Source organism: Chenopodium quinoa, unplaced genomic scaffold, assembly GCF_001683475.1.
Source record: "Chenopodium quinoa cultivar QQ74 unplaced genomic scaffold, ASM168347v1, whole genome shotgun sequence".
NCBI classification, from domain to species: domain Eukaryota; kingdom Viridiplantae; phylum Streptophyta; class Magnoliopsida; order Caryophyllales; family Amaranthaceae; genus Chenopodium; species Chenopodium quinoa.
The window spans coordinates 629,269-655,712 of record NW_018742541.1 but is presented as its reverse complement, the minus strand read 5'-3'; the positions used below and the strand labels follow the sequence as shown (position 1 = coordinate 655,712).

The following is a 26,444-nucleotide window of genomic DNA, read 5'->3' as shown; positions in this document are numbered from 1 at the left end:
AGAGTCTGTTTTCAGGCAAATATGCTCGGCTTCCAGAGAGATGCACAATTCTAGGCCAGCGATTGCTGCCTGATGAGTGACATTTATGTTACCCTTAGGGGTAGTGTATTGGTCTCTTTTCTCCTGTTTTTCTTAGGTTTTCTACCTCTTTTCTCCTCTTATGGCTTCCTTTTCTTTTATGGATGAAAAGTTTGCTTATTTGCGCTTGTTTTGATAATCTTTATGCATAATTTTATCATCCCCATGCTCTCGTGATCTTTGCTATCTTTTGCAGGTTCCATGACGGTCCTAAGCACGGTAGGAGGCCCCTTGGCCAAGTATGGAGGCATGGACAAAGACAAGAGGAGCAAAAGGGAAGAAGAGGAAGCAAGAAGAGGAAGTTCAAGAGGAGGTGTGGCCGAACCTCTAAGAGGTTCGGTCGAACCAAGGTGTGGTCAAACTTTTGAAAAGTTTGACCGAACCTCCAAGGCAGTTTCAACCAAGTTTTCAGCATGTTTACAGGAGGGGTCGAACCAGGAAAGTTCGACCAAACAAGGATCAGGGAGGTTCGACCGAACCTACCCTGAGTTCGGCCGAACCTACCCTGAGTCCGACCGAACCTACACAGAGTTCGGTCGGACCTTTTCCCGTTTCAGCTGACTTTTTGCGGAGCTTCCTAAGCAATTTTGTAAGGGATATAAATAGATTTTTTTTGCTCATTAAAGAAACAGATTTTTCAGTTTAGAATAGATTTTAGGTTAGTTTTAGGTTTTAGAGAGAGAAACTCTCAAATTTTGGAGAGAGAAAGTGAGGAGCACAATGGTTTTCATGGATTTTGGATAATCAAAGGAGGAATTTGATGATTTGAAGATCTCCATTTTATATCAATGAGCATTTCTTACTCTCTTCTCTCTTTATGCTTTATTAATTGCTTTGTTAATCATGTTTGAGTAGATTTCCTTCTACTAGGTGTTGAGTGAAGCTTTGTTATGGTTAATTGAGTTATTTGAGATAAATTTGATGATAATTGTGTGATTAAATTGATTGAATTGATGATGGCATGTTGTTTGTTTTAGATTGGATTGATCTCCCAAGATAGCAAACTTAATTGCATGTTAGTTCTAGTTTGACAAGGGATTGTGAATTAGAATTTATATATTTGATTGCATTTTGGGTAAATTTCTTATATGCACCTAGTCAATGAGGGATCTAGGCTAGGAATTTGAGAGATTGCTCTTGATGGTAATTAATTCCCATTTTAATTCTTTCTTTGCATGATTGATTATCAAATCGATTTCCATTAACTTGTTAATTGTTCAAAGTGGATCTTTTCCCCTAGTAGACTTTATCATACCTTGTTCTTTATATGTGTTTTAGTGTAGTTGTAGTGTCCTTTATCCGTAAATCGACTTCGGCATAGCTTAGGCATTAGATTAAGAACAATCTAGCATTACCGTTCCTTGTGGTTCGACTCCGAACTTACCACTAGACTTGTTTAGGGGTTAGTTTTAGGATTTATAAATTTATTTGATTGAGTGTGGAATGTGCGACCGTTCTAACGCCCGTCACTGCCTCATATTCAGCTTCGTTGTTCGAAGCCTTGAAAGAAAATTTTAGTGCATACTCAAAGTATTTGCCTTCGGGATAGGTTATTGCTACCCCTGCCCCCGAACCATTTACGGTGGAGGATCCATCCGTAAACACGGTCCAGATTTTCTTTTCATCGTCTAGCGTCTCTTGGTACGAGCATTCGGCCAAGAAGTCCGCTAGAGCTTGAGCCTTGATGGCTGCTCTCCGCTGGTAGCTGATGCTGAATTCGGTGAGCTCGAAAGCCCACTTGGCTAGCCTACCAGATTTTTCAACTTTGCTGAGAACTTTTTCCAGCGGCTGATCAGTTAAGACCACTATCTGATGGCAATCAAAATAGGGCCTTAGCTTCCGAGCAGCTACCACTACTGCAAAGGCGACTTTCTCGATTAAGGGGTAGCGAGTTTCGGCATCCGTCAGAGTGTGACTGGCGAAGTAGATCGGTTGCTGAATTTTATTTTCTTCCCTCAACAACACCGCACTGATGGTGGCTAGGCTGACAGCCACGTACAGATACAAAGTTTCTCCCTCTGCTGGGCTAGCCAGTGTTGGGAGTTGAGCCAGATGCTCCCGAAGCTGTTTGAAGGCTTCTTTTTGCTCTTCTTCCCAAACGAGCTCTTTTGTTTTTGGGAGTTTCAGGGCTTTGAAGAAAGGTAACCCCTTGTCCGAAGCTCTGGAAATGAACCTCGAGAGGGCTGCCATTCTTCCGGTGAGCCGCTGAACATCCCTCTTTGTTTTCGGCTCAGGAAGATCGAGCGCTGCTTTGACTTTGGAGGGATTGGCATCAATCCCCCTCTTGCTGACCATGAACCCAAGGAATTTCCCTGACTTCACGCCGAAGACACACTTCTTCGGATTCAGCTTCATTTGATGTTTTCTTAAGGTGGCGAAGGTTTCAGCCAGGTCCTTAACATGGTCTTCAGATTTTTGCTTTTGACGATTGAATCGTCAACATAATCTTCCATGTTTCGGCCTTTTTTATCGGAAAAAACTTGATCCACCAGCCTTTGATAAGTTGCCCCCACATTTTTCAATCCGAAGGGAATCATTTTATAATTGTACACCCCGCGTTCGTGACGAATGCCGTCTTGGCTCGGTCGTCGGGGTGCATGAAGATCTGATGATACCCCGAGAATGCGTCCATGAAACTAAGCAAGACATGACCACTTGTCAAGTTAACTAGCTGATCGATCCTCGGCAAGGGATACATATCCTTCGGACAAGCCTTATTTAGGTCCGTGAAGTCAACGCACATTCTCCAGGTACCATTGGCCTTCTGAACCATCACCACATTTGCCAGCCATTCTGGATATTGACAGGGCTCGATGAAGCCCACGTCCAGCAACATTTTGACCTCGGCTGCGATGTCTCGGTTCTTATTTTCGGAGTAATTCCGCTTCTTTTGCTTAACTGGCCGACACGTTGGGTCGACGTTAAGCTTATGGGAGATGAGGTCTGGACTTATCCCAGGCATATCAGCTGCCGAGAAAGCAAACACATCTCTGTTGTCTTGAAGGAGTTGAATAAGTTCACAATGGGTGCTCGGATAAAGGTCCATACCGATTGTTACACATTTCTCAGCATCTCCTTCGGTCAACTCAACCGTTTCAGTCTGCTGGTCCAGGTCCATTGTTAATGGACTGGACTCTTCACAATCTGGTCTGTTGTCTATGTCAGCAGGCGTCCCAGAATTTTTCTTCTTCGGCTGGCTCTCTGAGTCTTTCGGCTCAGATGAAGAGCTAGCCTTTTCTTTTTCTTGCCCTTTTTCTTTGGGCACAGAACCTTGGGCCGAAGCACTTAGACCTTTCGGCTTTTTTGTGCTCGTCTCTCTTTCTTTTTCTTTCTCCTCCTCATCCTTATCGTCGTCATCTGGGCGACTAGTGGATGGCTTGAGGTAGTTGCACCTTCGGGCCTCCTTTTGGCTGCCCTAGACCCTTTCGGGGAAGCCAGCGTCTGAAACGTAGATCACCAGCTGATGATAAGTTGAGACGACCCCTTGGATCTCGTGAATATTGGGTCTCCCCAAAATCACGTTGTACACTGAAGGAGCGTCGATGACCAAAAATTCGGTCATGACGTTCCTAGTTGCTTCATCGCAGGCGATGGTGATAGGAAGCAGAACCTTCCCATCAGGATAAGTTGAATCCCCGTTGAATCCGGATACTGGGTAGGATACCGGCGTGAGGTGCTTGGGCTTCAGCTTGATTTGATTATAGGCCTTTCGGAACAAAATATTTGCTCCGCTACCACCGTCAATTAAAACTTTGCTGACGTCGTGGTTGGCCACTATGGCGATGATCACCAACGGGTCCTCGTGAGGGTACGTCACCCCCGACACTCAGCGGCTGTGAACGTCATGTTCGACACCGGTGACTGGGGTGGATGAATGTCAGCATGGTTCACCTGATGGGTCAGAGCCCTGAGGTGATGTTTGTGCTACCTCGGAGAGCATGCTCCTCCCGAGATAACATGGATTGGAGGGAATTTTCCTTCCGTAGTTTTGCTGTTCTTTTGGGGGAAGTCAATTTCTTGCCGAGAGTCCTTTTCGGATTTCTCAGCCTCTTTTTTCTCGCGGTGATCCGCGATATATTTTTTCAAGTACTCCTTCCGGACCATATCTTCGATTTGGTCCTTCAGCTGGATACACTCCTCAGTGTTGTGTCCCGGTGATTCATGGAACTCGCACCACTGATTTTTATTTTTTCGCTGATACCACTCTGGGAGTGGTCTCGACTTTCTGTAACTCTGCTCCTCCTTCGTTACACTGTAAATTTTGGCGCGCGGAAGAGAGAGCGGAGTGTAGGATTCGTATCTGCCCGCAAAGGGAGCAGATTTTTCCTTCTTCGACTCGTTGGCCGAAGATTGTTCCGAGGCTTTTGCCTTTCCCTTTGCCTTCTGGCCTTGGCCTTGGCCTTCAGACAAGGGTGCTTGTTTTTGTTTCCCTCCCCTAGATTGAGGTTGGGTTTTTGTTTTGTTCCACTCTTTAACTCGGATGAACTTATCCGAAGCATTCAGTGCCTCCTCCAAGGTCTTGGGTGAATTCATGACCATGAAGTCGGAGAACTGCCCAGCTCTGAGACCGCGCTGAAGGGCGAAAACTGCCAGCCCTTGGTTCAGCTGAGAAATGTTGGACGACTCGTTGCTGAAGCGAGTTAGATAGTCTCGGAGGCTTTCAGCCTTCCCTTGCTGAAGACCCATGAGTTCTACAGTAGTCTTCTCCCGGCGGTTTGTCGTGGAAAACTTGCTCTTAAACTTGGAGGACAGATCGTCCCACCCGGTGATTGAGCCTTCTTTCACTCCCTTGGAGATCCACGCTTGCGTGACCCCCTTGAGAGTGGTTGGAAAATATTTGCACCAAGTCGCTTCGGACCTGGGGCAAAGATGCATATGAGCCTCGTACGAGGCAATGTGGTCCTTCGGATCCGAAGTCCCATCATATGTAATGTGCGACGGTATTTTAACCGTAGGCACATGCTCTTCTAGAATCCATTGCTCGAATGGGGAACTGGTGGGTAGCATAACGGCCTTGCCTTTGTTCCTGGCCGAAGGGACCGCGCTCCGCCCTCTTAGAGAGGTAGGAGTGGTTTTCGTCCCTGGCTGGGAATTTTGGGCCTCGGCTACAGGGAACGAAAGGCGGCTGTGCACGCTCGGCTCCCTGCCGCCGAGTCGGTCGAGTACGCTTCGGCGAACAGTCTCAGGTCGCTCTCGGCGGGCAGATTCCGGCCGAGAGGCTGAGCTGCTGCTCTTGTGCGTTTATGGCCGAGAGGTTGAGGATCCTTTGAAAAATTGAGGGTTCTTTTTCCTCTCTCTTTCAGTTCTCCAAGTATCCTCTTCCCACTCTTCCAGCTCCCGGAAGGAGGGAGGCTTCCACCCGTCATGGTCTAGCTTCCTCCGCTGATGCCTGGTATGCGGAGGAGTTCGATCACGAGGTGGAGGCATGTTTTGTGCCCTCATTGCCTCCATGAGCACCGCCAGCGCTCTCGCCACTTCTTCCGAGATGGGCCCCGTCAAAGGGGTCCTCGGCTGAGTGTGAGTGTGAGAGTGAGAACGGATGGTCAAAGGTTGGCTTTGGGGCACCGAATGAGTCCTATGATCGGACTGACTTCTGTTAGACCGAGGGGGACTCGGTCTATGATGAGAGTTGTGAATTACGGGAGAAAGGGAATCCTCCCGGTATGACCCTCCCCCCGAACTAGTACCCTTGGAAGAGTTCCGGTCCGGCGAAGGTGATGGTGTAGGAGTTTTAGGCCTTTCGCCCGCTCCTTGACGTAGGCTTTTGTTCTTGCGGTTCTTAGCCATTGCTACTAAGATGATTGCAAGATGATTTTGATTGGCTTAAAGATTTTTGAAAGTCTTCCCCACAGACGGCGCCAAATTGTTTCGGGTGAAAACAATGGGACCTTGCCGAAGGTCCAATGTAGTGGATGAAGACTAGGCTCGGTCCAAGTGATGTTGGGCCGAGGGTTTCCTACACAGCAAACACACGTAAACTAGCCTCGGGGGTGTTGCCGAGGAAGGCCCCTTCGATGCTAAAGTCAGTACAATGTGTAGAGAGAGAAAGCTATGCAAGAGAATTAATTGCTTGAGGCTTTGTGTGAATGAATGTATAAATGTGATATTGATGGCTTTTATACCTTTGCATATATGGGAGAAGTGGGCCTTGGCCTAATTGACTTGCCTTGTGGACTGATCTTGACTTTAGCACAATTAAAGAGTTGAACCTTGACCTTGGGCTTTTAATTGGATCATTTAATGACTAGGCCCAATTGGACTAAATTGGACCCAAACAATGGCTAAATAATATTAGCATGAATTAACTTGGCAAAGGAAGTTCTAGTGCAGTGATGCTTACAGTTGCGGCTGCGAATACAAGAAGAACAGAAAAAAGACATTTGCAGGGGAAAGTCGGCAAGCGTCAAAGTATGTCTACCGCAAGTCTGTAATAATGTGATATAGAGGGGTTAAATTCCTTATTTTTATAGGTTTCGGTTGGCAATTATCTTTTAGGAGATTAAAACCTAGTACAACTAGGAGTCTAACCTTGGGGCTCAAGAATTCCCATAAACCAAACCTGGTACTTAAAAAAAAAAAAAAAAAAAAGATACTAGTGACTTCCAAGTCAAATAAAAGGGTCGAGACCTTGTCACGCCAAACACTTCAAATCGTGTATGGGACACAGTCTCGAGGGGGCAATTTGTAGACACGAAAATTTTATGGGTGTCATACATTAAATTAAATAAATTAATTTGGGTTAAAATCATATGAATGATCCATTTTAATTAATTTTGGCCCACCCAAATAAATAATCTGAATTAATTAAATACAATTCGAGTTATAAAATAAATTAAACGGACTAGGTTAAAAGACTTTTAAGTCGTAAAATGGGTCAGGCCCAAACCTACTAAGTCCACTTAAGGGGTTCTCGTCTCCTATAAATACACCATTCCTCCATCAGTTGAGGGGATCCAGAAATCATTATTCTAGGAGCTCATAAAACTCAAAAGGAATTCTCTCTGAAGTGAGTCAACAAGCACATCAAATTCGTGCCGACTTGTTCAGATACACTTAAACACATTTGAACGGGATTAAGCTTCATAAGCCCTCGTTCAGGTGTATTCAAACAAAATCCTCGAATACAGGTTGACATCATTAAACGTCACCCTGCATTCAAACTCAAGTCGACATCATCAAACGTTACCCTACAGGTGTCACACACGTGTCATCGTCAAGCTGCGGAACAGAATCAGAGGATTTAGTTTATTTTATTATAAAATGTTATACAGAGATTGTACCCAAAATTCACATATTAATATAAAATTCATTTGTTACTTTATTTCCCGTCTTTATTTATTTAGACTCGTGTAAACTATGTGATTTGAGACAACCTAGAAAACCTTCATTTTTCTTACTAAATAAACTTATTTGCTTTCTCATTTTGGTCTGATTCAGGTTTATGCCATTTCTCCTTGAATATATTGCATAATCTCATATATAATTTGCTTAATTTTTATAGCATGATGAAGCTTTTGTTCTGATGAATTCTCTTTGAGATTTGTCGTCCCAAATAGTAAATTATTTTGTGGCTTATGTTTCAAGGTAAAGCTGTTAAGAAAGTATGAGTAGCAGAATTGTCTGAAATTGAGCTTAGTTTTCTTGTTTCATCCACCTGACTGCACTGGTTTAGGCACTTGATGTGACTTTTTCATACAAATAATATTAAGGAAGATAAAATTTCTGAAGCTGCTTGGTTTGGGCAGCGAAACTTGTTTCAATCAAAGCATCACAGCAAAGAAAATTGTTACCAATAAACATATTAAGTACCAAAAGAACTTATAACACTAAACACGATAACATAAATAGGCCGCTATTGAATCTAGCTTACCCCAAAAAAAAAAAAAAAAAAAAAAAAAGCTAAGCACAAAAAAGTAGATACAAGATAAATCCTGCACATATTTCCTACAACCAAGATTTTTAGTAAGGTCAATAAAGTTATGAGATCAGATGAGTAACAAGTTAATAACCCCGAAGAATCATTTTGTTGTGTTGTGTTTTTTTCCCTTGGCATCATGACACACTGTTTATGCTAGCGATGAGGGTCAGCCCCTCGCCTTTGAGTAGGAGATGTAGCAAAATTCTGAGAAAATGGCAGTAAAGAAGGTGAAAGCAGCTCCAGCTGCAAAGACTCCTTTCCTTAGAGCCTCACATGATGGTGGGTTCTCTCCGATGAACACCCTGTATTTTGTATGGTATCCATTCCTTACAGAAGCCGCCAATAAGCAGACCTCAGCAACGATGAAAGTCAGCCTGGTATAGAAGATTCAGTTATTCAAGGAGAAAAATATTGCTGAATATTTGTTATAAAAGGTTACTTAAATTATGTACTGTTATGAGTCAGGTAAAAAAAATTATACCAGCAGAAGATGAAAAGAGTGGTGGCACAAGCCCTTGATCCTCCCGGCCTTAGACCCTTTCCACAGCATAAACAACGGCTAGCTGCCATAAGAACTACTTGGCTAGCCAAAAGACAGAAAAATGCTCCTAGCCCATATCCTGTTGCAACAGTGTCTGTATTATACCGACAGTATTGATAGTTCAAGTCTCGGTCTGAAATTATTTGGGCCTGTCATTCAAAATCAATCACTTATATCATTTCCTTAATAATTCTATATAATACTGCTTTTATGAAACAATCTTCATCTTTGGAAGCTGGGTGGTCCAGTCTGATAAGCTGAAAGCCTCTAATTTTTAGCACTAGTTGGTGGTTCTGGCTTTTGATCCAAGATGATAAAAAAAAAAAAAGGATACTTAGTTTGCTTTTTACTTGACAGTGCAGGGATTACAAAGAAGGCCAAGATGATGGGAAAAATTTTAATCTTAAGAAGCCGTTACAAATCCTGCTTTTTTTCTTATACATTATGAGTTTGGAAGATACAAATCATCTGCAAAATCTGAAAGTTCAGCAGTTTCTGGTTCAAAGTTTTGCCTTGATGTTTTACTCATAAAAAACACGAGCAATGATCATGAAATGTATTTTTGTTCGATTCTCATCGCCAAGTGTTTTGCAATTTAGCTGAGAAATAAGAAACTTTTTACCAAACATAAAAGACTTCTCATGATATGAGCCTATATGACTATATGTAATTATGTATTACAGCAAGAACATAAACAAAGTGCATGATAGTAGAGTATTAGGTAAGGTTGAAAAGTATGTAGCTTAATGTGTAGCAATTCAGCCTTGATTAGCTTAATTTTTAACAAAAAACTGGCACATTACACAATTTTAAACTCAAACCTCAAAACTGAGCAGATCAGAAGATCAATGAAACTAGTTAGAAGACTGTTAAATCAGGAAATCAATTAAATTCTAAAAGTTCTGTTTTTTCTTTGTTTCTGTAAGAGTACTGGGAAAATCTACCAGATCCAGTATACATTAAATTAAATTTTCTACTAAATCAAATCAAATTACGCACAATCACCATTGACACAACCATCATTGCATCAGAGAAGTTCTAATCTATGCTGCACGAAAACGGAGACAGTAAATGATATAGAGCGATAAACTTACAGTACTCCGTCTCTTTTCAGCATTGACAGCAAGCCCAAAAGCGATGATATCCAGGATCAAAATCAAAATTATAACAACCTTTGAAGCCATGATTTGGTAATTAAGCTTGCAACTTCCAAAAAGTTCTTCAGATATGTAATTTCTCCTTCTGTTTATCTCTTACTCTCAAGAAAAGATAGATATGAGTTTAACAGCTTTATAAATGCTGGCAATGGCATCTGATCTGCTTGAATATTTTATAAATGCTTACAGAGTTAAAATGCTTTGACACTTTCATTCATGCTTAAGTTTTTCTGGCACTGATGCACATGATTTATTTTCCTCCATTAATAAAGTCAACGATAATTATATAACCGTAAGATTAAATAACTTTATCAAAGGTAAGATTTTGTTGACTTATGAAGTAAATTGCAGGCTACATGTGGACCGACCAACCGAACTAAAGGATACATCACATTATGTATTGTTAAATTTCGAAACAATATGAAATGGGTCTGGGCAACCCGAACAAAGAGGAGGAGAGTTTGGGCCACAAACAAGGCTTTGGAGCTTCCATACTAAAACCAATTGGCAATAGTAGGAGGTACCCCTCTACCTTATAAAGTGAAATCATCTCTCCTCTTTCTCCAATGTGGGACACTCATAAGTGGACTACAATGGTTTTCAACAGGTATTGGTTATTTTCAGTCCCTAAATACCCTTCCTTGCACTATGCATTGGAGAGCGGCCAAAACTAAAAAGTCGTGATTTAGTTCAGGATGCTTCGGCGACAGCAGCAGCAGCAGCAGCCAGCTACTTGCAAAGTCGGGAGATTTATTTCAAGTGACGAAATGTGTGGAGTTGGAGGAGATAATTGTATTTCAAAGTCTCCAACATTCCAACACTTCATCCTCAAGCATTAGATGATAACAAATTGCAAAGTATCTGACACTTCCCTTTGGGTTAAGACTTCAGAAGTTCAAAGTACTGAGATTTCTACCAGATTTACATAATGTATACAAGAAACGACATTATGAATGTTCAATGCTAGAGAATAGAGATGATGCTACTCTCAGAACGACTTATCAGTCTCTTCATCCAGACTGATCTGTAGATAAATCTGTATGACTCAGACTGGTGGAAGGTACAAAATCTTTGGGACTTCCCCAGAGACTCCAGGTTCTCTCTTCTAGGATGACTATGATGTTATCGTGGATGATTGATTCCGGTTGGATCATATTGTAAAGTCAGGGTTTTCCTTTGTACATTTGAATGCAACACACTTAATCAAAATTCACTTGCCAGAGTTCATACAACTGATACCACTCTTATCAGTAAAATTTCTTAAGTTTAGAATTTGAAAAACTGATACCATAAACACCGAAAGCCATGGATGTTGCCAAAAAATATAGCAGTTATTCATATTCAAGTCACACTAACCAAAGAATCAGGACATTACAATAACAGGAACCATCTATTATATGTTTCTCTCTCACAAATCAGCAAGAATCTAACAAAACAACCGGACAAATACACAACCAACACACAAACATTGAATACGTGACACTGCAACTTGTAAGAATTTCTAAAATCAAGATTAATGGCCAAAAAGTAGTTCTTGTAAGCACATCAATGAAGACCCCAAAACATCATATATAGTGAGTTGTTCTTGGAATTTAAGGACTATACTGATCTATGTACTGTGCCTCATGGTCTGAAGGTGTCCTTTGCTTTTGAGTAGAAAACATAGTAGAAATTAGAGACAATAGCGGTGAAGAAAGTGAATGCAGCTCCGGCTGCAAAGACTCCTTTTCTTAAAGTTTCACATGATGGGGCTCGGTCTTCATAGAAGGACCTGTATTTAGTGTGGTAGGCATTTCTTGCAGAACCCGCCAATAAGCATATCTCCGCAATGAAGAATGTCAACCTGACATGAATGAAAATTTCGTAAAATTAACAAGGTGAAAGTTAAAAGGTTCTGAACTATGAAGCGAAGACACAAAATTCCCAGTAAAAGGACAACGAAAATTGAATTTTAACATTTTCCTATGACTTCAAAATTATTCAAGAAAGTATTTGGGCTGGGGCATAGATTTCTTATCTTGAATTCAGCAGTTTATAAAAAGAATAATAAAAAGCTTTTTCAGTTTGGTTCAGGATAAACTTGATTTGCTCTGGTTAAATTACTATGATAATTCAGGAAATATGAAGTTCTATGACTTCAAAACTATGACAAATACAGTTACAAGTTAAGCAACAGATATATAAAGGACATACCAGCAGACGATGAAAAGCATGATAGCACAAGCCCTTGCTCCTCCTGGACCGAGAGCCTGACCGCAGCAGAAGCATTTGGTTGCTGCCATGGCAATCGCTTGGCCAGCCAGAAGGCAGAAAAATGCACCAATTCCATATCCTGTGGCAATGTCTGAATTATACTGACAGTACTTGTAGTTTGCGTCCGGATCAGATACGATATGGGCCTGTTCATAGACAAGTCTGTCAGCTACATGTCTAAACAAAATGCTGAGATTCATATATTCAATAGTTTGGTCTTTCAGAAGTCAGTACTGTAATATTCTAACAATTCTATCAGCTAGTTCATGGATCTTGCTTCCTGTTCTAAAGTCATCAAACCAGTGGCATTATTCTGTTTGAATTCAAGCATTACAAAGAAAGCATAACTAACAGAACCAATCTGAGCTATCAAATATCAGCTGCAGTCGGAATAACCCGAAGATCTTAGCTGTGTTCATTTTGTTGTTACTTCTGTTTAAAGTTCTTTAAACATATGAAAATTAGACACCCTTTCTCTCCTTCCACAAGAAGCGAAAAAAACACGAGCTCAAATCGTAACACAAAAGGCATATACAGCCTAAATTTAGCCTAACTGCTTAAGACCTTATTGACAAATTTGTTACTTCTCATACAATTAGGCAAAGTAGATCATTTCATAACTTAAAAAATTCATAAAAACAGAATCACAGCTAAAAAATCCAAGCTTCATAGCAATTGAACAGCAAAACAACAACGATTAACAATAGATTCGTCTTTAAAATCGAAATTACAATATAATTTATGGACTATATGAGTGATTGAGGCTCCAATTATTTGCTAAAATCAATTAGATATGACTAATATCAACACCCACATGGATCCACAGCTAAAATAGTCTCTCAAGGTCAAGATTTTTCCAGTTATATAACATAAATTATACTACAATTTAACTCAATTATTATTCAGCATATCATTGGATCAACAAACTTCAATGGATTAAAAATTAATTGATCATAAAAATTATTAAAAATAAATAAAATCCCTCTGAGTTTGCTCTGTTTTATGAGAGCAAATAAATAAAAAATATTGCATAATTGACGAATGCTGTCAGATCAAGCAGAACTAATCATAAAAATTAAATAAACCAATCAAAATAAACACAATCACCCTTCAAATCAAACAACCCATCAGCTAAACTCCACTCCTACCGTCCAAATTTAGTTGTCACGTTACAATTACAATTTACACTATCAACATGACTATTAATTCCGTCCCTAAAAAAATATCATCTAAACAATCACATACAAAGAGAAAAAAAACTTACAGTGCTTCGTCTTTGTTCAGCAGCAACAGCAAGACCAAAAGCAATGACATCAAGAACAATAATGGCAATAATAACAAGTTTTGAAGCCATAATTTTTCACAAGTTTACAAGATCTGGGTTTTATTTATTTATTTTCTCTCAAAATTAATTTTTGTAGTTGATAAAAGTGAAGAAATGTGGTATAATTTAGTTTAGAACTTTAAGAGTAGGTGGTACTTAAGAATTAAGACAGAAAAAAAAGGTGTGGAAGGTGAAGTAGTGAAGTGGAAGCATCTAATGTAACCGCTGGAACTCAGAAATGAATACGACTTAATAACAGCTTAGTTAAAGCTGGCATATGTCTTTCTTTAATTTCGACTTCTTTTTATTTTATGTGTAAATTGTTGTAATTTATAGTAATATGTATGGTTTGTTCTGATTGACTGAACTGAGGGTTTTTAGTTTTGTTCAGTTCTGCTCATTTCAGTTCAGTTCAATTCAGCTCTTAATTTCCTTTTCTTATAAAATATTCATTTCAGTTCAGTTCAGTTCAGCTCAGTTCAGTTCGGTTCAAGTGATTTAAATCTATTAGAACAGGCCCTGAGTTGAACTGAAGTGAACTGCACTTATTAGAGCTGAGCTGAACTAAAGTGAACTGAATATTTTGTGAGAGAGGGAAATTAAGATAAGAACTGAACTGAACTGAACTTATTGAAGCTGAACTGAACTGAACTGTATATTTTATGAGAGAAGGAAATTAAGATAAGAAATGAATTGAACTTAATGAAAGTGAACTGAACTTATTGAAGCTGAACTGAACTAAACTGAAAATAAGCCGAAGAGAATAGGCCCGCAGTGTCTCTAAATTTCTAGAAAAAATAATCCGATATGCTTAAAATACTACTCCCTCCGTCCCTAAATTACATTCCCACTTCTTTCTATAATGTGAGGAATAAAAGCTAGAAGTAAGAAATGTAATTTAGGAACGGAGTGAGCAGTAGTAGGTGTTTTTAAATGAAAATGGGATAGTACCAACTTTAATGTAGTCTGACTTTTGACTACCAAATTTTTTTAAATTTGACGGCTAAAATTATTTGTTTTTTGATTTATAAGCTGTTGATGAATAAGCAATAACATTAGATGAATAAGAACCAAAATTATAAAAATAAAATAAAATTGCCACATTTTTTTTTTTTGAATAGAAATAAAATTACCACATGTTGATGAATAAGCAATAACATTATATGTTCATTTTTATTTACATCTAAAATATTCAGTTATATAATATTAGATGTATAATTTTTTTTTTATTTTTTTTTCAGTTTCATAGTCTTTTTATTTAACTCTTATATTATACTCCGTATTGTAAATTTTCATTTTTATATATTGCAATATTCAGAAATAAATATTCATTTTTTTTTTTCTATTAAATGTTCATTTATATTGCACTACTCCAGCTAAACATCTGTGTTTAACTAGACGAACAAATTAAGTTGGACATACATACATGATCACCTTTTTGTCCTAAATGTTGTTGCAACTCTATATGCTCTTTCTATTTCTCTTCTCATCAACAATGGTACACATTCATATGTTTTTATTTGCTTTAGTAGGTAAGGTGAAGTGCACTATTGGACCAGAGTCACCAGAGCATCTCAAATGCCAACTATCCCCGGATGCATGGGCAAGGATTCATGAAATTAGGGATGTAGTGAGATGACAATTTTACCACTAGATCAAGTACTAAAAAAAAGTTGACAATTTAGGGAAAATAAAGAAGATCGCTTTTGATATTTCTTGGTATTAAAGATGTTTTTTACTTTTTTTTTTTTTTTTTTGGTAAGGAGAAAGACCCTACTGGAACATCGGATCAAGACCTCTCACAAGCTCTCCCAACCCGGGATAGCAAGCTAGTACATAGATAAATCTAGTAATCTATAGTATTACAATATGTTCAAATTTTAGGCAAAAAATATACCTCAAATGTAAATATTATACAATTAGTAGTGTGTCGGTGAGGTCCAAGTCTTAACATAAAACGGTTGAACACGAACAAAACGCCATTGTTTGATTTGTCGGTCATCTTTCTTTGTCTTCCGGATCTCATAATAATTTATGTACCACATGCACTTTAAAGATTTCTTTATTTCGAAAATTCATTTAATTTATTAAGCAATTTGGAGAATATAATTAAAAAGTCAGAGAGAAATGGAGGAAATTGGATCAAATCAAGTTGTTACAATAAATTTCATATATTTTCCAAGATATTAATTTTGATTTCAAATAAGCTTTCCAAATATAGGTGTAATTGTTATTTTATTTTTTTTCATCTAAACAAATTTGACTTTAAAATTATTGATTTACAGATATTAATACTATGATTACATGAAATATATTTAAAATAAAAAATTTCTAACCTTTGATAAATACAATCAATTATAAGGGCCGTCGATTCACATTTACTTAATTCCAGTTCAGTTCAACTCCAATTAGTTCAGTTCAGTTCCAATCAATTCAGTTTAGTTTAGTTCCAATCAGTTCAGTTCAGCTCCTAATATCTCTCTCATAAAATATTCATTTTAGCTCAGCTCAGCTCCACTCAGTTCAGTTCAATTCAGTTCAGTTCAGCTCAGCTCAGTAAATGAGAACATACCCTAAATCTTTCATATGTAAGTACAAAACGGGATACGTATGGCAAGTAATTATTTTTATGACACAATTTTGGTATGTGGTTGGCCAGACCGTGTGGCTAGGGTTATTTATTCTAGGGTTACTTATTCTGGGGTTATTCATATCTTTTGGTCATTTATTATTTATTTAAAGATTACTCATTTGGTAAGGGGTAAATTATAGGGATTACTTATTTAAAGGTTACTTATTCAAGAGTTATTCGGTCGGTCAGGGGTGGGGTTACTCTCACACACAAAACGCACTAACCGACTGAGTAAGTAACTCTACAAATAATCCTTGAATAAGTAATCCTTACAATTAACCCCTAAATATCTCGCCTTTTAAGTGAGCCAAGAATAAATAGAAGTATGGAGTATATACTAGTCAAGTGATCACATTTTAAATGTTTTTTTTTTCTTTTTCATGTACACATAGTCACATATCCACAATCTTACTATAATTACTTTGCCTGAAAAAATCTTTACATACTTAAACTTTTTGTTTCCATGGAGATCTCTAGAAAATCATTTTAAAAAATGGAAATTAAATATTATAACCAATTTTCTATAGTAAAAAAAAGGTAATGAAGAAGATTATATGTTTTATCTACGTTTAATACACGTTTAAGGGGCTAAAAAAATCAGCACAGAATAATGTTAATACGAGTATATTAATAATTTCTCTTTCAAAATATCTAGGTCATACTTTTCGATTTATCTCCTTTCAAAAGCAAGTACGCTAAAGAACGAGGAACTTAATAATGGGTTTTTTTAATTTTTGTATGCCTTTCCAAAGCTATGAATCCAGAAGCAAAGCTTCTAAATGGTAATCAAATTTTTTGTTTATTTTTTATTTTTATTTTTTTACTTTTTCTCCTGTAAAAGTTGATAGCTACAATACGATTAGTAGTAGAGGTTTTAATGATTTTTTCGTGTTGCTTTTAGAGTTTGCCTCAAGTAAGTTTTTTTGAAAACATTGCCTCAAGTAATTTATCTAAGAGATAAACAAAAAAAAAAATTATCACATGATATTTTCATATATAATTTAATATTTTATTTAATTTTAAATTCATCATCAAATGTGAAGCCTATATTTAATGAAAATTATTAATTTATTTATGAAAGGGTCATGAGAGATAAACAAATTGATCTCTGTATTTTCCCTGTAATAACAAATTAACAAGGTTATACAAGACTTATACTTCCTCCATTCTATTAATATTGCAACAATGGACTTTTTGCACTATTCATCACTCTTGTTTGACCATATAATATGAGTTATACGTTAAACAAAATATAGTCAAGTGGGATATTGTTGGATTCGTCTTATAAAATACTTTCACAATATCAAGTTTTTATAATTTTTACGCTTACACAATAATAGATATTTAGCATATAAATTGTGTTTTGGGATGCGTAATTTCCTCCTTGTTGCAATATTAACAGAACGGAGGAAGTACAATTTATTTTTTTAATTAAAAAAGGTGACTTATGCATAGTTGCGTTAATTGTTTACACTATATAGAGTTTTTTTTGGTTAATAAGTCACAGTACGTTGTGATGTAAATGTGAGTTAAAATAACTTTCAAAATCTAAACTTTATAGTATAAGGACATAAATCATTAATGGTCAATTATGAAATAGTTTTGTAATGGAATTTACTCGTACAAAATTTTTTACATTTGTATTTTGTATTTTGTATTGTTCAAAATGTACACATTTGAACATTTTCCGATTCCATGAGATCTTGGGATCGATTCTCATCACCCGCACTTGTGGCTCTCTAAACACTAAAAAAAAATACATATGAAGTACTTTGTATTTTAATTTAAGGAAAATTAATAATTTGAAGCTTAAAAGCAAAATGTTTTATACTTGATATATTTTTAATTATTATACTTGTTATATTTTTTCTTAAATCAGCAAGAAGCCCATTGAACAACTTCTATATCGCCTCAAGTTCCTGCAAGCAAGGAAAAGTACAATTATCGCCCAAACATGTGAAGATATGGCTAAGCTCCTTCAAATTGGTGACTTTCAACGAGCTTCCAACTTGGTATAACTCCAAAGACATACTTATATGTAATATAAGCTTCATAGATGTCTAACATGGATCAACCATTTCAAAATTAATGGTGGAATATACGAGACAACTATATTAAACCGTAAAATCATGATAAATCCCTAATGATGTGAAATAGCAGGTTGCAGTCCAATTAATTCCGAATGGAAGGTTAAGCTTAGACCAACTTAATTATCGACGTGATTTTTGTTATATAGGTTGAAGAACTATACAGGGAAAAATGCAGAGCCACTGCTTACATACTGATCACTGAAGCCGGCGAATGCATCTTCCACAACCTCAGCAGCATTACCAGAAACAGGCATTACCTCTGTTATTAAGTACTTTGTATTTTCTTGGTTGTGACTTGTGATGTTTTTGCACTCATCGCTGTCTCTCCCTCTCCACCCCCCCCCCCCCCTCTTCTCACAGCCTCACTCACTCGCTCTCTTGTTTTCATTCGTCAGGGACATGACAGTGGATGTAAAAGAAGCTGTTTCTTGTCTGATTTTCGCTGCCTCAAGATGTGGTGAACTGCCAGAGCTTATCAAACTGAGAAGCCTATTCCAAAATTGGTACAGCAATGAGTTTGATGATAATAACGTAAATTTTCGGCCAACAAACTTTGTGAAGTTAGAGCTGAAGAGTGTTTTGTCCTCTGGTTCAATATCTAATGAAGTGAAGCTTGAACTAGTCAAAGAAATTATCAAAGACTATGCTGATTGTCGTTCGATGAACTGTCAGCAGGTGAGACCGAACTGACACTGAGTTTAATCAATCTGTTGTTCCCTTTCATTTCTTATTCTGTTTCCTGTTGTTACAGGTTTGTGATGTTGATGATAAAAAACACTACTTTAAGGATAATCAAGCTCTGAATAAAGGAAAATCATCACCAGAGAAGCCCAAGCATACTGAAAGCATGCAAAGTTTACCAGATAGGATGATTCTAGATTCTTTAAATCTCGACCAGTTAAGTGAAAGCGGCAGGGATTCTGCACTTCAGACACTCTATCTCAACGACAAAGATGTTAGTTTTTTCCTGCATATCGCTCCTTAACCATCCTTAATACCCAGAAAAAGGAAGAAATGAAAGAACTATTTCTACCTCATTAGATGCCATAGAAATTCCATATCATACCATTTTTATTTTTATTTTTAATTTTGTTCCAGATTTATGTTATCCATGAAGAACAGTATGAAGGTTATCAAGAACAAGGTCTGAAATATGAAAAGGGGTTGTCAAAATTCCCAAAGAAGCCTAATCCTGGCTATATATCAAAGAAAGCCAGCAATGAAAGCCATGAAATAAATTACATTGACGATGCATCCTCCCGGAAATTATTAGAGAGTACACCCCAAATCCAAGAGAAAGACATTGTCTATTTGGATGATATGAAAGAAAAGACACTGCCTCGGAGTTATTACGACTATGAAGCTACTAATCTATCTCCGAATTCAAATGGTGTAGGAAAAAGAACACTACTTTGCTGTGACACAAATGCTTATCAGCCACTTCCTCAGGAACCCTCAAAGAAGGAAAGCAACAAGCATAACCTCAAGAAGTCTGCAGGAGATGATAACAAAACAAGAGTACGAACTGAAGCATCAGGCAATTTACGCCAAAGCTATGATGGTAGGATGAAACAAGATATGCAACAAAGCAAGAAAAGAACATTAAATGGTTTCTTTGAAAATGAGGGAGGAGATAGAAACAACTTTTTATTAGGTCATGTCCATCCCAAGCTTCCTCACTATGAAGAGCTAGAAGCTAAGTTCAAGCACCCAGAAGCTGGAGTAGGAAACGGTAGTAAAACTAATTAGCAAAATAGAGATTTTCTTACTAATCTATGGCTTAATGTAGATATACTTCACTATTTTGTGGATAAAATTTTCATTTCAGCCAAGCAATGCTTTCTTGTAGCCTAGAATAGCATAAAGATAGCAAGGGGAAAAAAGTAGGGGGCGAAAAAACAGGACCAGGTATATTCAAAAAAATTGCATTACAGGGGTATATAACCAAGTACATACAGAGATATCAACCCAAAGAATACAAGCCATAAACAAAACTATAAAAAATCAAGTTGAATAATGTACTGGATCAAGGAATGATATGCACACACTATAGCCTAAAGGACTTAAAATGAATAACTCACAGCTAGATATAATTCACATGCTCTTGAAACTAAGCAGCAGGCATCAAAAGTTGATTTGTGGAACTGGTGATCCTTGTGCCATATGTTTATCGTAGTGGTTAAAATTTGTGCAGCAAGGGACCCTCGCTCCCTTCCTTTATTATCTGCAGTATAAACATGAGAGAACCATCAAAACCGGTGTATAAAATTATCTGTGTTTTCTCTACAACTTATTGTGACGCTTTCAGTCTTTCTTTCGACCAAACATGAGAAGCTTCCTGAAACCTTTAGCAGATTTTGGAGAGTTTTCAGCACCATCCCATTTCTTCCTCTGGATGGGATCTACACTCACTTCATTAGTTGGTGGAGGAGTTGATTCTTCTATCTCGGAAATTTCTGTAAAGCCTAAACTATTCCCGGTTTTAGTAGCTTGCTCCTCTTCGATCAATGCAGAACCCAGCTGTTTGGGAGGCGACTCTGGCAATGGGTGGATGCTCAATTCTGGACCAGATTTATGATGATCATCAGAAACTTTTTCCTCTTTTGGAAAAGATAGAGATTCTTTAGATATTTTATCATTTTTTTCCTCAAGTAAATCCAAATTTGTGGGATGATCTTCAACAAGGTTGCCTACCTTTTCATCTGAAGAATTGATCTGTGCTACTACTTTAACATCTTTATTGATGATTGAAGAAGTAACGTGCAGCTCTTTAATGTCTTTTGGATCCTCAGTCTGTACTCCTTGCATAGAGGGCAACTCCATTGTTGACGCTGGGGCGCCAATCTTTTTAGTACCCTTTTCCTCCTTATTGTCTGCAACTGATGAACTTACCCCGTTTACATTTTTAATGACAGCTTTTTTCTCCGAAGGCTTGTTTTTTTCTGCATTCACTTTCTTGGCATCTACACTGGCAGTCTTCTGTGATCCAATGTTCACATTAGCACCTTTTACCTTAGTAGCTTCTTTCTTCGGTTGAGTACTTGGGGCTATTGGAGATGTCTTTGCAGCTGCGAGTCGTTCAATGGTAGAACTTCTGAGGATGGGCTTAGGTTTTGACTTATCAGAGCTAACGGTAGATGGAACTGCTTTACTTCCTGTTTGAGGCTTTCTAGATGTTGCCGGGTTACCACCAGTTCTTTCAGCAATTCGCTTTTGCCTTCGAATAACTAACTCTTCCATTCTCTTTCTTCTTTCTTCATCCTGTCAATAGTGATCATAGAGAAAATGAATAAATGCAAATGGAAATAAAACGACTTGACAGATAGCTTATATGTGGGTACCCTAGTTCTGTATTCTTCCGTAAATCTAGTGCAGTCCCCCCTCCCCCACCCCACCCCAACCCCCCAAAAAAAAAACAAAAAAAAAGTATCAGGTAATAACTATGCTCTTTTTAGCAAAACAAAGAATTTAGCTGTTAAATATAAATTATAAAATTAAGAATTATATTTGAGCTTTGGAAGGTTCATTGTAATTTGATTTCAAAAATGTACTTGAATAGCATTATAAGCTGCCTACTATGAAAGATCCTTCTAGAAATGATAAATACCTTCTCAAGTTGGGTCTTGGGAGTAGATGTTTTACTGCCAAATGTTGACCTTTTAGGCCCTGGTGTAGTATCAGATTTAGTTTTCCTTAATGATCCACCCAAGGTTGATCCACCCAAGGTTCTTGATCTAGGGTCCTTCGTGGAAGCTTTCCCACTCTTTTTGTTGTCAGGTCCTTTATCATTAGAAGAGTCTACACTCGCATCTACATCTGATTTCTTAGCAGGATCATTCACGGACATGTAATTTTCAAAATCAAGTTCAGGACTCCAAGATGGTTTTACTTGTTCCACCACGACATCATGATCACGAACCATGTAAATAGCATCCGGTTCATAGAAATTATTTGTTTCAGACTTTTGCTGAGGAGCTGTTGTTCCATTTTTAAAGAGAGTGGCCTCAACCATATCAGAAACAAAGCTAATATCAGTCTTCACTTGGGATTCACGGTGGTCATCGGTTAGTCGCCCCTGAATCATGAGAGAATCATCAATAACATCTTTATTTTTCTTCTCATCCTGATCAGCTGAAGATCTCACATAATCTCCTTCAATAAACCTCTGATGGTTGTTTCCACCCTGGTATGATGCTACATCTGATTGTTTCCCAACAAACCAATCATCACTAGTTTGACTTTTGACTATGGAAGAATGGGAAATATCATCAGACAGTGGCACTAGTGCATAACTTTCCAGCTGTTCACCTCTTTGCGAAAATAGGAATTCCTCAGGTGCACTACCCCTTCTCAATATTGGGAGGGTACTCTCACTGGGGTCAAAGCCTTGAGCAGAGAATTTACCTGTGTCAGCATCATGTCCTGTACCCTTTCCAGTAACTAGAAAAGCATCAGTAGCAATTGGTTTCTGCTTTGATCTCTCTTCTGCTTCTGGTTTGAATGCAGATGAATTTAGCTCATGGGACCTATCTGTGGTAAAATATTTCTCTTCAACCAACTCCGAATGTGGCTGAGGATTGTTAGAATCTGACTCCTCCTCCCTCATTAACAGCTGCTGCAAAGCATCCCAATTTTCATTTCCTTTTTTCCCATTCTTCACTGAAACATCTTCATCATCCTGGCCAGCAGGACCATTAACAGAGCTAAGGTGCTTGGAGCCATTTCGTTTTTTGTGATGGCGAGAGGTTGACTTCTTATGCTTCTCAAAGGACCCAACTGCTTCCTCCAGCTGCTGCTTGAGGGAATCACCATTTATATATTCATCCTCATCAGATGAATTGGTCTCAGAAGACCCATCCTGTTCTCCATCTCTTTTGTTAGTAATATAATTAATATTGCGTATAACAACTTTTCTTGAACCTTTTTTCCCATGCTTTTTCCTATGAGAATGCTCTGACGAAGAGTCTGTCTCAGAACCAGATCCACTGGACTCAGAGTATTCCTCACGATCTTCCTTCTCTGATCCCCGTGCATTAGAGGCTTTTCCCTTCTTTCTGGATGATGATTTGCGATCACGGCGATCATATGATTCATGATTAGCAGAATTATTAACATCAGAAGGCCATGGAATATTTGCAGGGTAATATTGTGGGGGAACCTGCATGCCTGAGTAACCATAGCCTTGATAGGGGGGCATCTGCTGATACATGGGACCCTGAAAGTTACGAAGGTATGGTGGAAATTGTTGTGCCCATGGATGCGGCATTTGTGCTTTTGCATCAGTTGGTTGAGTCTGAGAATCTACATTGTATTATAAGAAAGATTTCAGGAAATAATCCAGAAGATGTTTACATTTTCACAGTGATAACTAAGCAAATCGACAGATTTGTCTATGGTCAATCCAATACAAAGGTATGGACCAAGGATAAAACCAAGTATGGAAGACTGATAAAAATGAAAACTGACATGGTATGAAAATCTTTAACCTGGTCTATGTGTCAAGCAACATGATGGGAATGGGGAATAAGCTATATAAAACCAGTTTTAATATCCATAATATAGTTTGCAGCATAAACCACATTAATTAAAATGGTACAGACTACAGAATATTAAGACCATATAAAGGTTGTAGAAGAAAGATAAGTGAACCCGGAGATTGATGCAAGCAACAGTTTATATATTCTCATCTGTACTTTTGTCTGTGTTTGTGAAAATTTGCTACATTGGGTATGCAAGTATCAGGTGGGGTGCTATTTATGCATCTTAAACCGGAGAATATAACATGGAACGTTAGTAGGAGATCGGAAAGTATTTCATACGCACCTTGGGTTGCATCCAAACTTCCATGACTAGTCATAGAATCAGACAGTGACACATCTGTACTTCCGTTCTGCTTCCCTGCAGTCATGAGACCTTGGGAAGGATCATTTTCTTCACCAGCAAGAATAATTCCAGAAGTTCCCAAGAATGCCAATTCGGGTTGCACCATAGCCTGCATTGCAGCAATCTCATCCACCCAAAGCCTATCTTCATTTTTCTTCTTACACAGATCCTTGAAATTTATGCAAGCTTCCCTAAATGTGATAACAATGCAGATATCAGACTTCAGTCAAGCCAAATAGAATACCAAGTTTGTGAGACTAAAATTGAAGTCCGGCTTTTTAGAGGTACGGAAGTTGCAACATTATTTGCAGTCCACGGTTTACTTGTATGTACCTCAAGCGTGAAGCTCCAAAAGCATCAGCAAACAAAATGAGGTCATGCAAATTATTTATTTCAAAGCCAGCCGCCAGAGCTCGAGCATAAACCATAGCTTGTTCTTTCCGGAGTACTGCTTTACGAGTTTCCACCACACGCTGCAAACGGGCCCTATAAAGTGAAATGCAAACAACCAATTACTATCAATGAATTTGTTGACTTCATAAGTTTCATATGACAACACTTTACAATTTCCTTACTTGGAATTTTCTTCCTGTCCAAGATCACTGCTTTCATCCAATTCCCCTTTTGTCTGAAACAGCAATTAAACAAAGAAACTATCAATAACATTGCAATGAAAATGACAAACAGATTAATCTTGCTTGAAGGAATTCCTACCTTAAACGAAGCACCTGAAGCAATAGCATTTCCTGTCAAAATCCAGATTCAAACATTCATCAAACAACTAACAAATTTCTGGTCTTACATTGATAACATTAAATTTCTGCTTACGAAATTAAAATTAAGGATTTCGGTTTCCGGGTTTATGAATTGATCAAATCAAACATCGTATTTTCCATTTCCAACATAATTAATTACAGACATTCATAGTTGTTAAATATACAATATAAGTACATTACACCAAAGTAGACAAAAGCAAGAAAAGAAAAAGATCCCAAAAACATACAAATAATACTATAACTACTATACTATTACCAAAAGAAGGAAATCATTACAATCAATCAAACTCCATTAACATAAAAATTAATGATTTAATTGAAATGATGATTACTCTCCACTTTACCCAGCTCACCCAATACATTGATTTAATAAAGTTCATTGCATCATAAATCTAAATTAACAAAATCCAGTCAAACTAATCTCCAACCCAAATAATTACCAAATCAAAAAAACAATTCAATAATCCAATAAATATAATCAAAGAACAAAACAATTCTCCCTTCATTACCATCATTATCAGTCACAACACCACCATCAACAACCGCATTCGACGCCTCGTATGATTTAATCGAATTCTCCAACTGCGAAATCTCTCTCTCAATCGTCACAAACCGTTCTAGAACCTCCGGCGTACTTACAAATCTCACAAACCTAATTAAACCAAATCAAATCATTACCCAAAATCATCAAATTAAACCAACTTAGAAATTACACAACATTTCTAAATTCAATACTATCTCCGTCTCAAATTATTTGCAACGATCAGACATTTTTCTACTCAAATTTTATATCAAATCGTTGCAAATAATTTGAAACGAGATAGTAATAATAGATAAAATCAACTAATAGATGAGTACCTGAGTACAGTTCCTTTAGTAAACCAGTGAGAATTAACTGAAGAAGAAGGCGGACGAAGTGTAACAGAATAACCACCTTTAGAAATCTGATCTTTAGCAGATCGTAAATGCGCAATGAACGGCGCAAGTAATCCATACGCTAGCTTCTCATTCGATTTCCCAGCAAAAATTACCAATTCACACCTATATCAAGTCAAATATATAAAATCAGTGACGAATTGTTACATATTATACTACATCCGTTTCAAATTATTCAAATTATTTGCAACGATTTGATATAACGGCGTGAATATAAAATATCAAATCGTTGCAAATAATATGAAACGGAGGTAGTATAACTCATTAGATTATTTTTTTTTTTATTGAGTCAAACCTGGTACGAGTAGGAGTGAGCTGGAAGAGGACGTAATCGAGACGAGTAGTAGACTCCATTGATGATGAATGAAGAAGTTAGAGGAAGAACAAGTATTGTGATGAATAAAAGTATAGAGAAGAAGGTGAAGAAATGATGAAGGATGGTTAATGGTGTAACAGAGACATTCTTGGTAAGTACAGAGAAGAGAGAAAAATAAATGATAATGTATTAAGGTAAAATTGGTAGAATTTTTATTGTTTGTTTATAAATTTAGATTAGTTTAGGTTCACATGGAGTGAACAGAGGAAGAGGGAGGAGAGAGAAAATAGACAGCAAGAGGTGATGAAGAAGAGCACATGGGAGTGAGGGGGAAGAAGGATGGATGTATTCCAAAAAGATAGAGATTTCTTTTCTGGGAATTTTTTTATTTTTTATTTAATAATAATAATAATAAATAAATAAATAAATTTACCGGGAAAATGTGGGGCCGGAGTTTTTTAGCTTGGTAACTTGGAAATAAATGCCGACAGCCGGCTTACGCCCCGGTAGTTAAGTGCCGTTGTTGTATCGAATAATTAC

General features: G+C 37.6%; 4 protein-coding genes across 6 annotated transcripts; 1 reads left to right on the top strand and 3 right to left on the bottom strand.

Annotated features, from left to right (window-relative positions):
• Positions 1 to 7,846: 7,846 nt before the first annotated feature.
• LOC110720113 lies at positions 7,847 to 9,977 on the bottom strand. Its single transcript, XM_021899115.1, has 3 exons — positions 9,632 to 9,977; positions 8,478 to 8,686; positions 7,847 to 8,370 (listed from the first exon to the last, which is right to left on the bottom strand). The coding sequence occupies exons 1-3, from the start codon at positions 9,719 to 9,721 to the stop codon at positions 8,163 to 8,165; spliced, it is 507 nt and encodes a 168-aa protein (XP_021754807.1). The 5' UTR covers positions 9,722 to 9,977; the 3' UTR covers positions 7,847 to 8,162.
• A 1,027-nt stretch (positions 9,978 to 11,004) lies between these two features.
• On the bottom strand, positions 11,005 to 13,545 carry LOC110720112. Its single transcript, XM_021899114.1, has 3 exons — positions 13,212 to 13,545; positions 11,888 to 12,093; positions 11,005 to 11,537 (listed from the first exon to the last, which is right to left on the bottom strand). Exons 1-3 carry the CDS (start codon positions 13,299 to 13,301, stop codon positions 11,318 to 11,320), a joined length of 516 nt encoding a protein of 171 aa, XP_021754806.1. The 5' UTR covers positions 13,302 to 13,545; the 3' UTR covers positions 11,005 to 11,317.
• A 4,847-nt stretch (positions 13,546 to 18,392) lies between these two features.
• On the top strand, positions 18,393 to 19,742 carry LOC110720198. Its single transcript, XM_021899208.1, has 3 exons — positions 18,393 to 18,668; positions 18,745 to 18,948; positions 19,092 to 19,742. The coding sequence occupies exons 1-3, from the start codon at positions 18,393 to 18,395 to the stop codon at positions 19,740 to 19,742; spliced, it is 1,131 nt and encodes a 376-aa protein (XP_021754900.1).
• A 160-nt stretch (positions 19,743 to 19,902) lies between these two features.
• On the bottom strand, positions 19,903 to 26,322 carry LOC110720111. Of its 3 annotated transcripts, none has more exons than XM_021899112.1 (10): positions 25,884 to 26,322; positions 25,511 to 25,693; positions 25,162 to 25,304; positions 24,591 to 24,622; positions 24,452 to 24,504; positions 24,210 to 24,362; positions 23,817 to 24,067; positions 21,601 to 23,294; positions 20,688 to 21,254; positions 19,903 to 20,217 (listed from the first exon to the last, which is right to left on the bottom strand). In XM_021899112.1, exons 1-10 carry the CDS (start codon positions 25,940 to 25,942, stop codon positions 20,173 to 20,175), a joined length of 3,180 nt encoding a protein of 1,059 aa, XP_021754804.1. In that variant the 5' UTR covers positions 25,943 to 26,322; the 3' UTR covers positions 19,903 to 20,172. The 3 variants fall into 3 exon arrangements, with proteins under 3 accessions (XP_021754804.1, XP_021754802.1, XP_021754805.1); XM_021899113.1 differs by lacking the exon at positions 19,903 to 20,217 and adding an exon at positions 20,414 to 20,554; XM_021899110.1 differs by having other exon boundaries at positions 19,903 to 21,254.
• Positions 26,323 to 26,444: the final 122 nt, after the last annotated feature.

Bases quoted from the DNA above. Each gene is read 5' to 3' on its own strand.
- LOC110720113 (XM_021899115.1), bottom strand. From the start codon at position 9,721: ATGGCTTCAAAGGTTGTTATAATTTTGATTTTGATCCTGGATATCATC. The intron at 8,687-9,631 runs GTAAGTTTATCG...TTTGAATGACAG, and splicing joins CTGAAAAGAGACGGAGTACT to GCCCAAATAATTTCAGACCG. The intron at 8,371-8,477 runs GTATAATTTTTT...CTTCTATACCAG, and splicing joins ACTCTTTTCATCTTCTGCTG to GCTGACTTTCATCGTTGCTG.
- LOC110720112 (XM_021899114.1), bottom strand. From the start codon at position 13,301: ATGGCTTCAAAACTTGTTATTATTGCCATTATTGTTCTTGATGTCATT. The intron at 12,094-13,211 runs GTAAGTTTTTTT...GTCTATGAACAG, and splicing joins CTGAACAAAGACGAAGCACT to GCCCATATCGTATCTGATCC. The intron at 11,538-11,887 runs GTATGTCCTTTA...CATTCATGTCAG, and splicing joins ATGCTTTTCATCGTCTGCTG to GTTGACATTCTTCATTGCGG.
- LOC110720198 (XM_021899208.1), top strand. From the start codon at position 18,393: ATGACAGTGGATGTAAAAGAAGCTGTTTCTTGTCTGATTTTCGCTGCC. The intron at 18,669-18,744 runs GTGAGACCGAAC...CTGTTGTTACAG, and splicing joins GTTCGATGAACTGTCAGCAG to GTTTGTGATGTTGATGATAA. The intron at 18,949-19,091 runs GTTAGTTTTTTC...ATTTTGTTCCAG, and splicing joins TCTATCTCAACGACAAAGAT to ATTTATGTTATCCATGAAGA.
- LOC110720111 (XM_021899110.1), bottom strand. From the start codon at position 25,942: ATGGAGTCTACTACTCGTCTCGATTACGTCCTCTTCCAGCTCACTCCT. The intron at 25,694-25,883 runs GTTTGACTCAAT...GACTTGATATAG, and splicing joins CTCACTCCTACTCGTACCAG to GTGTGAATTGGTAATTTTTG. The intron at 24,623-25,161 runs GTAATGAAGGGA...GGATTTTGACAG, and splicing joins TGTTGTGACTGATAATGATG to GAAATGCTATTGCTTCAGGT.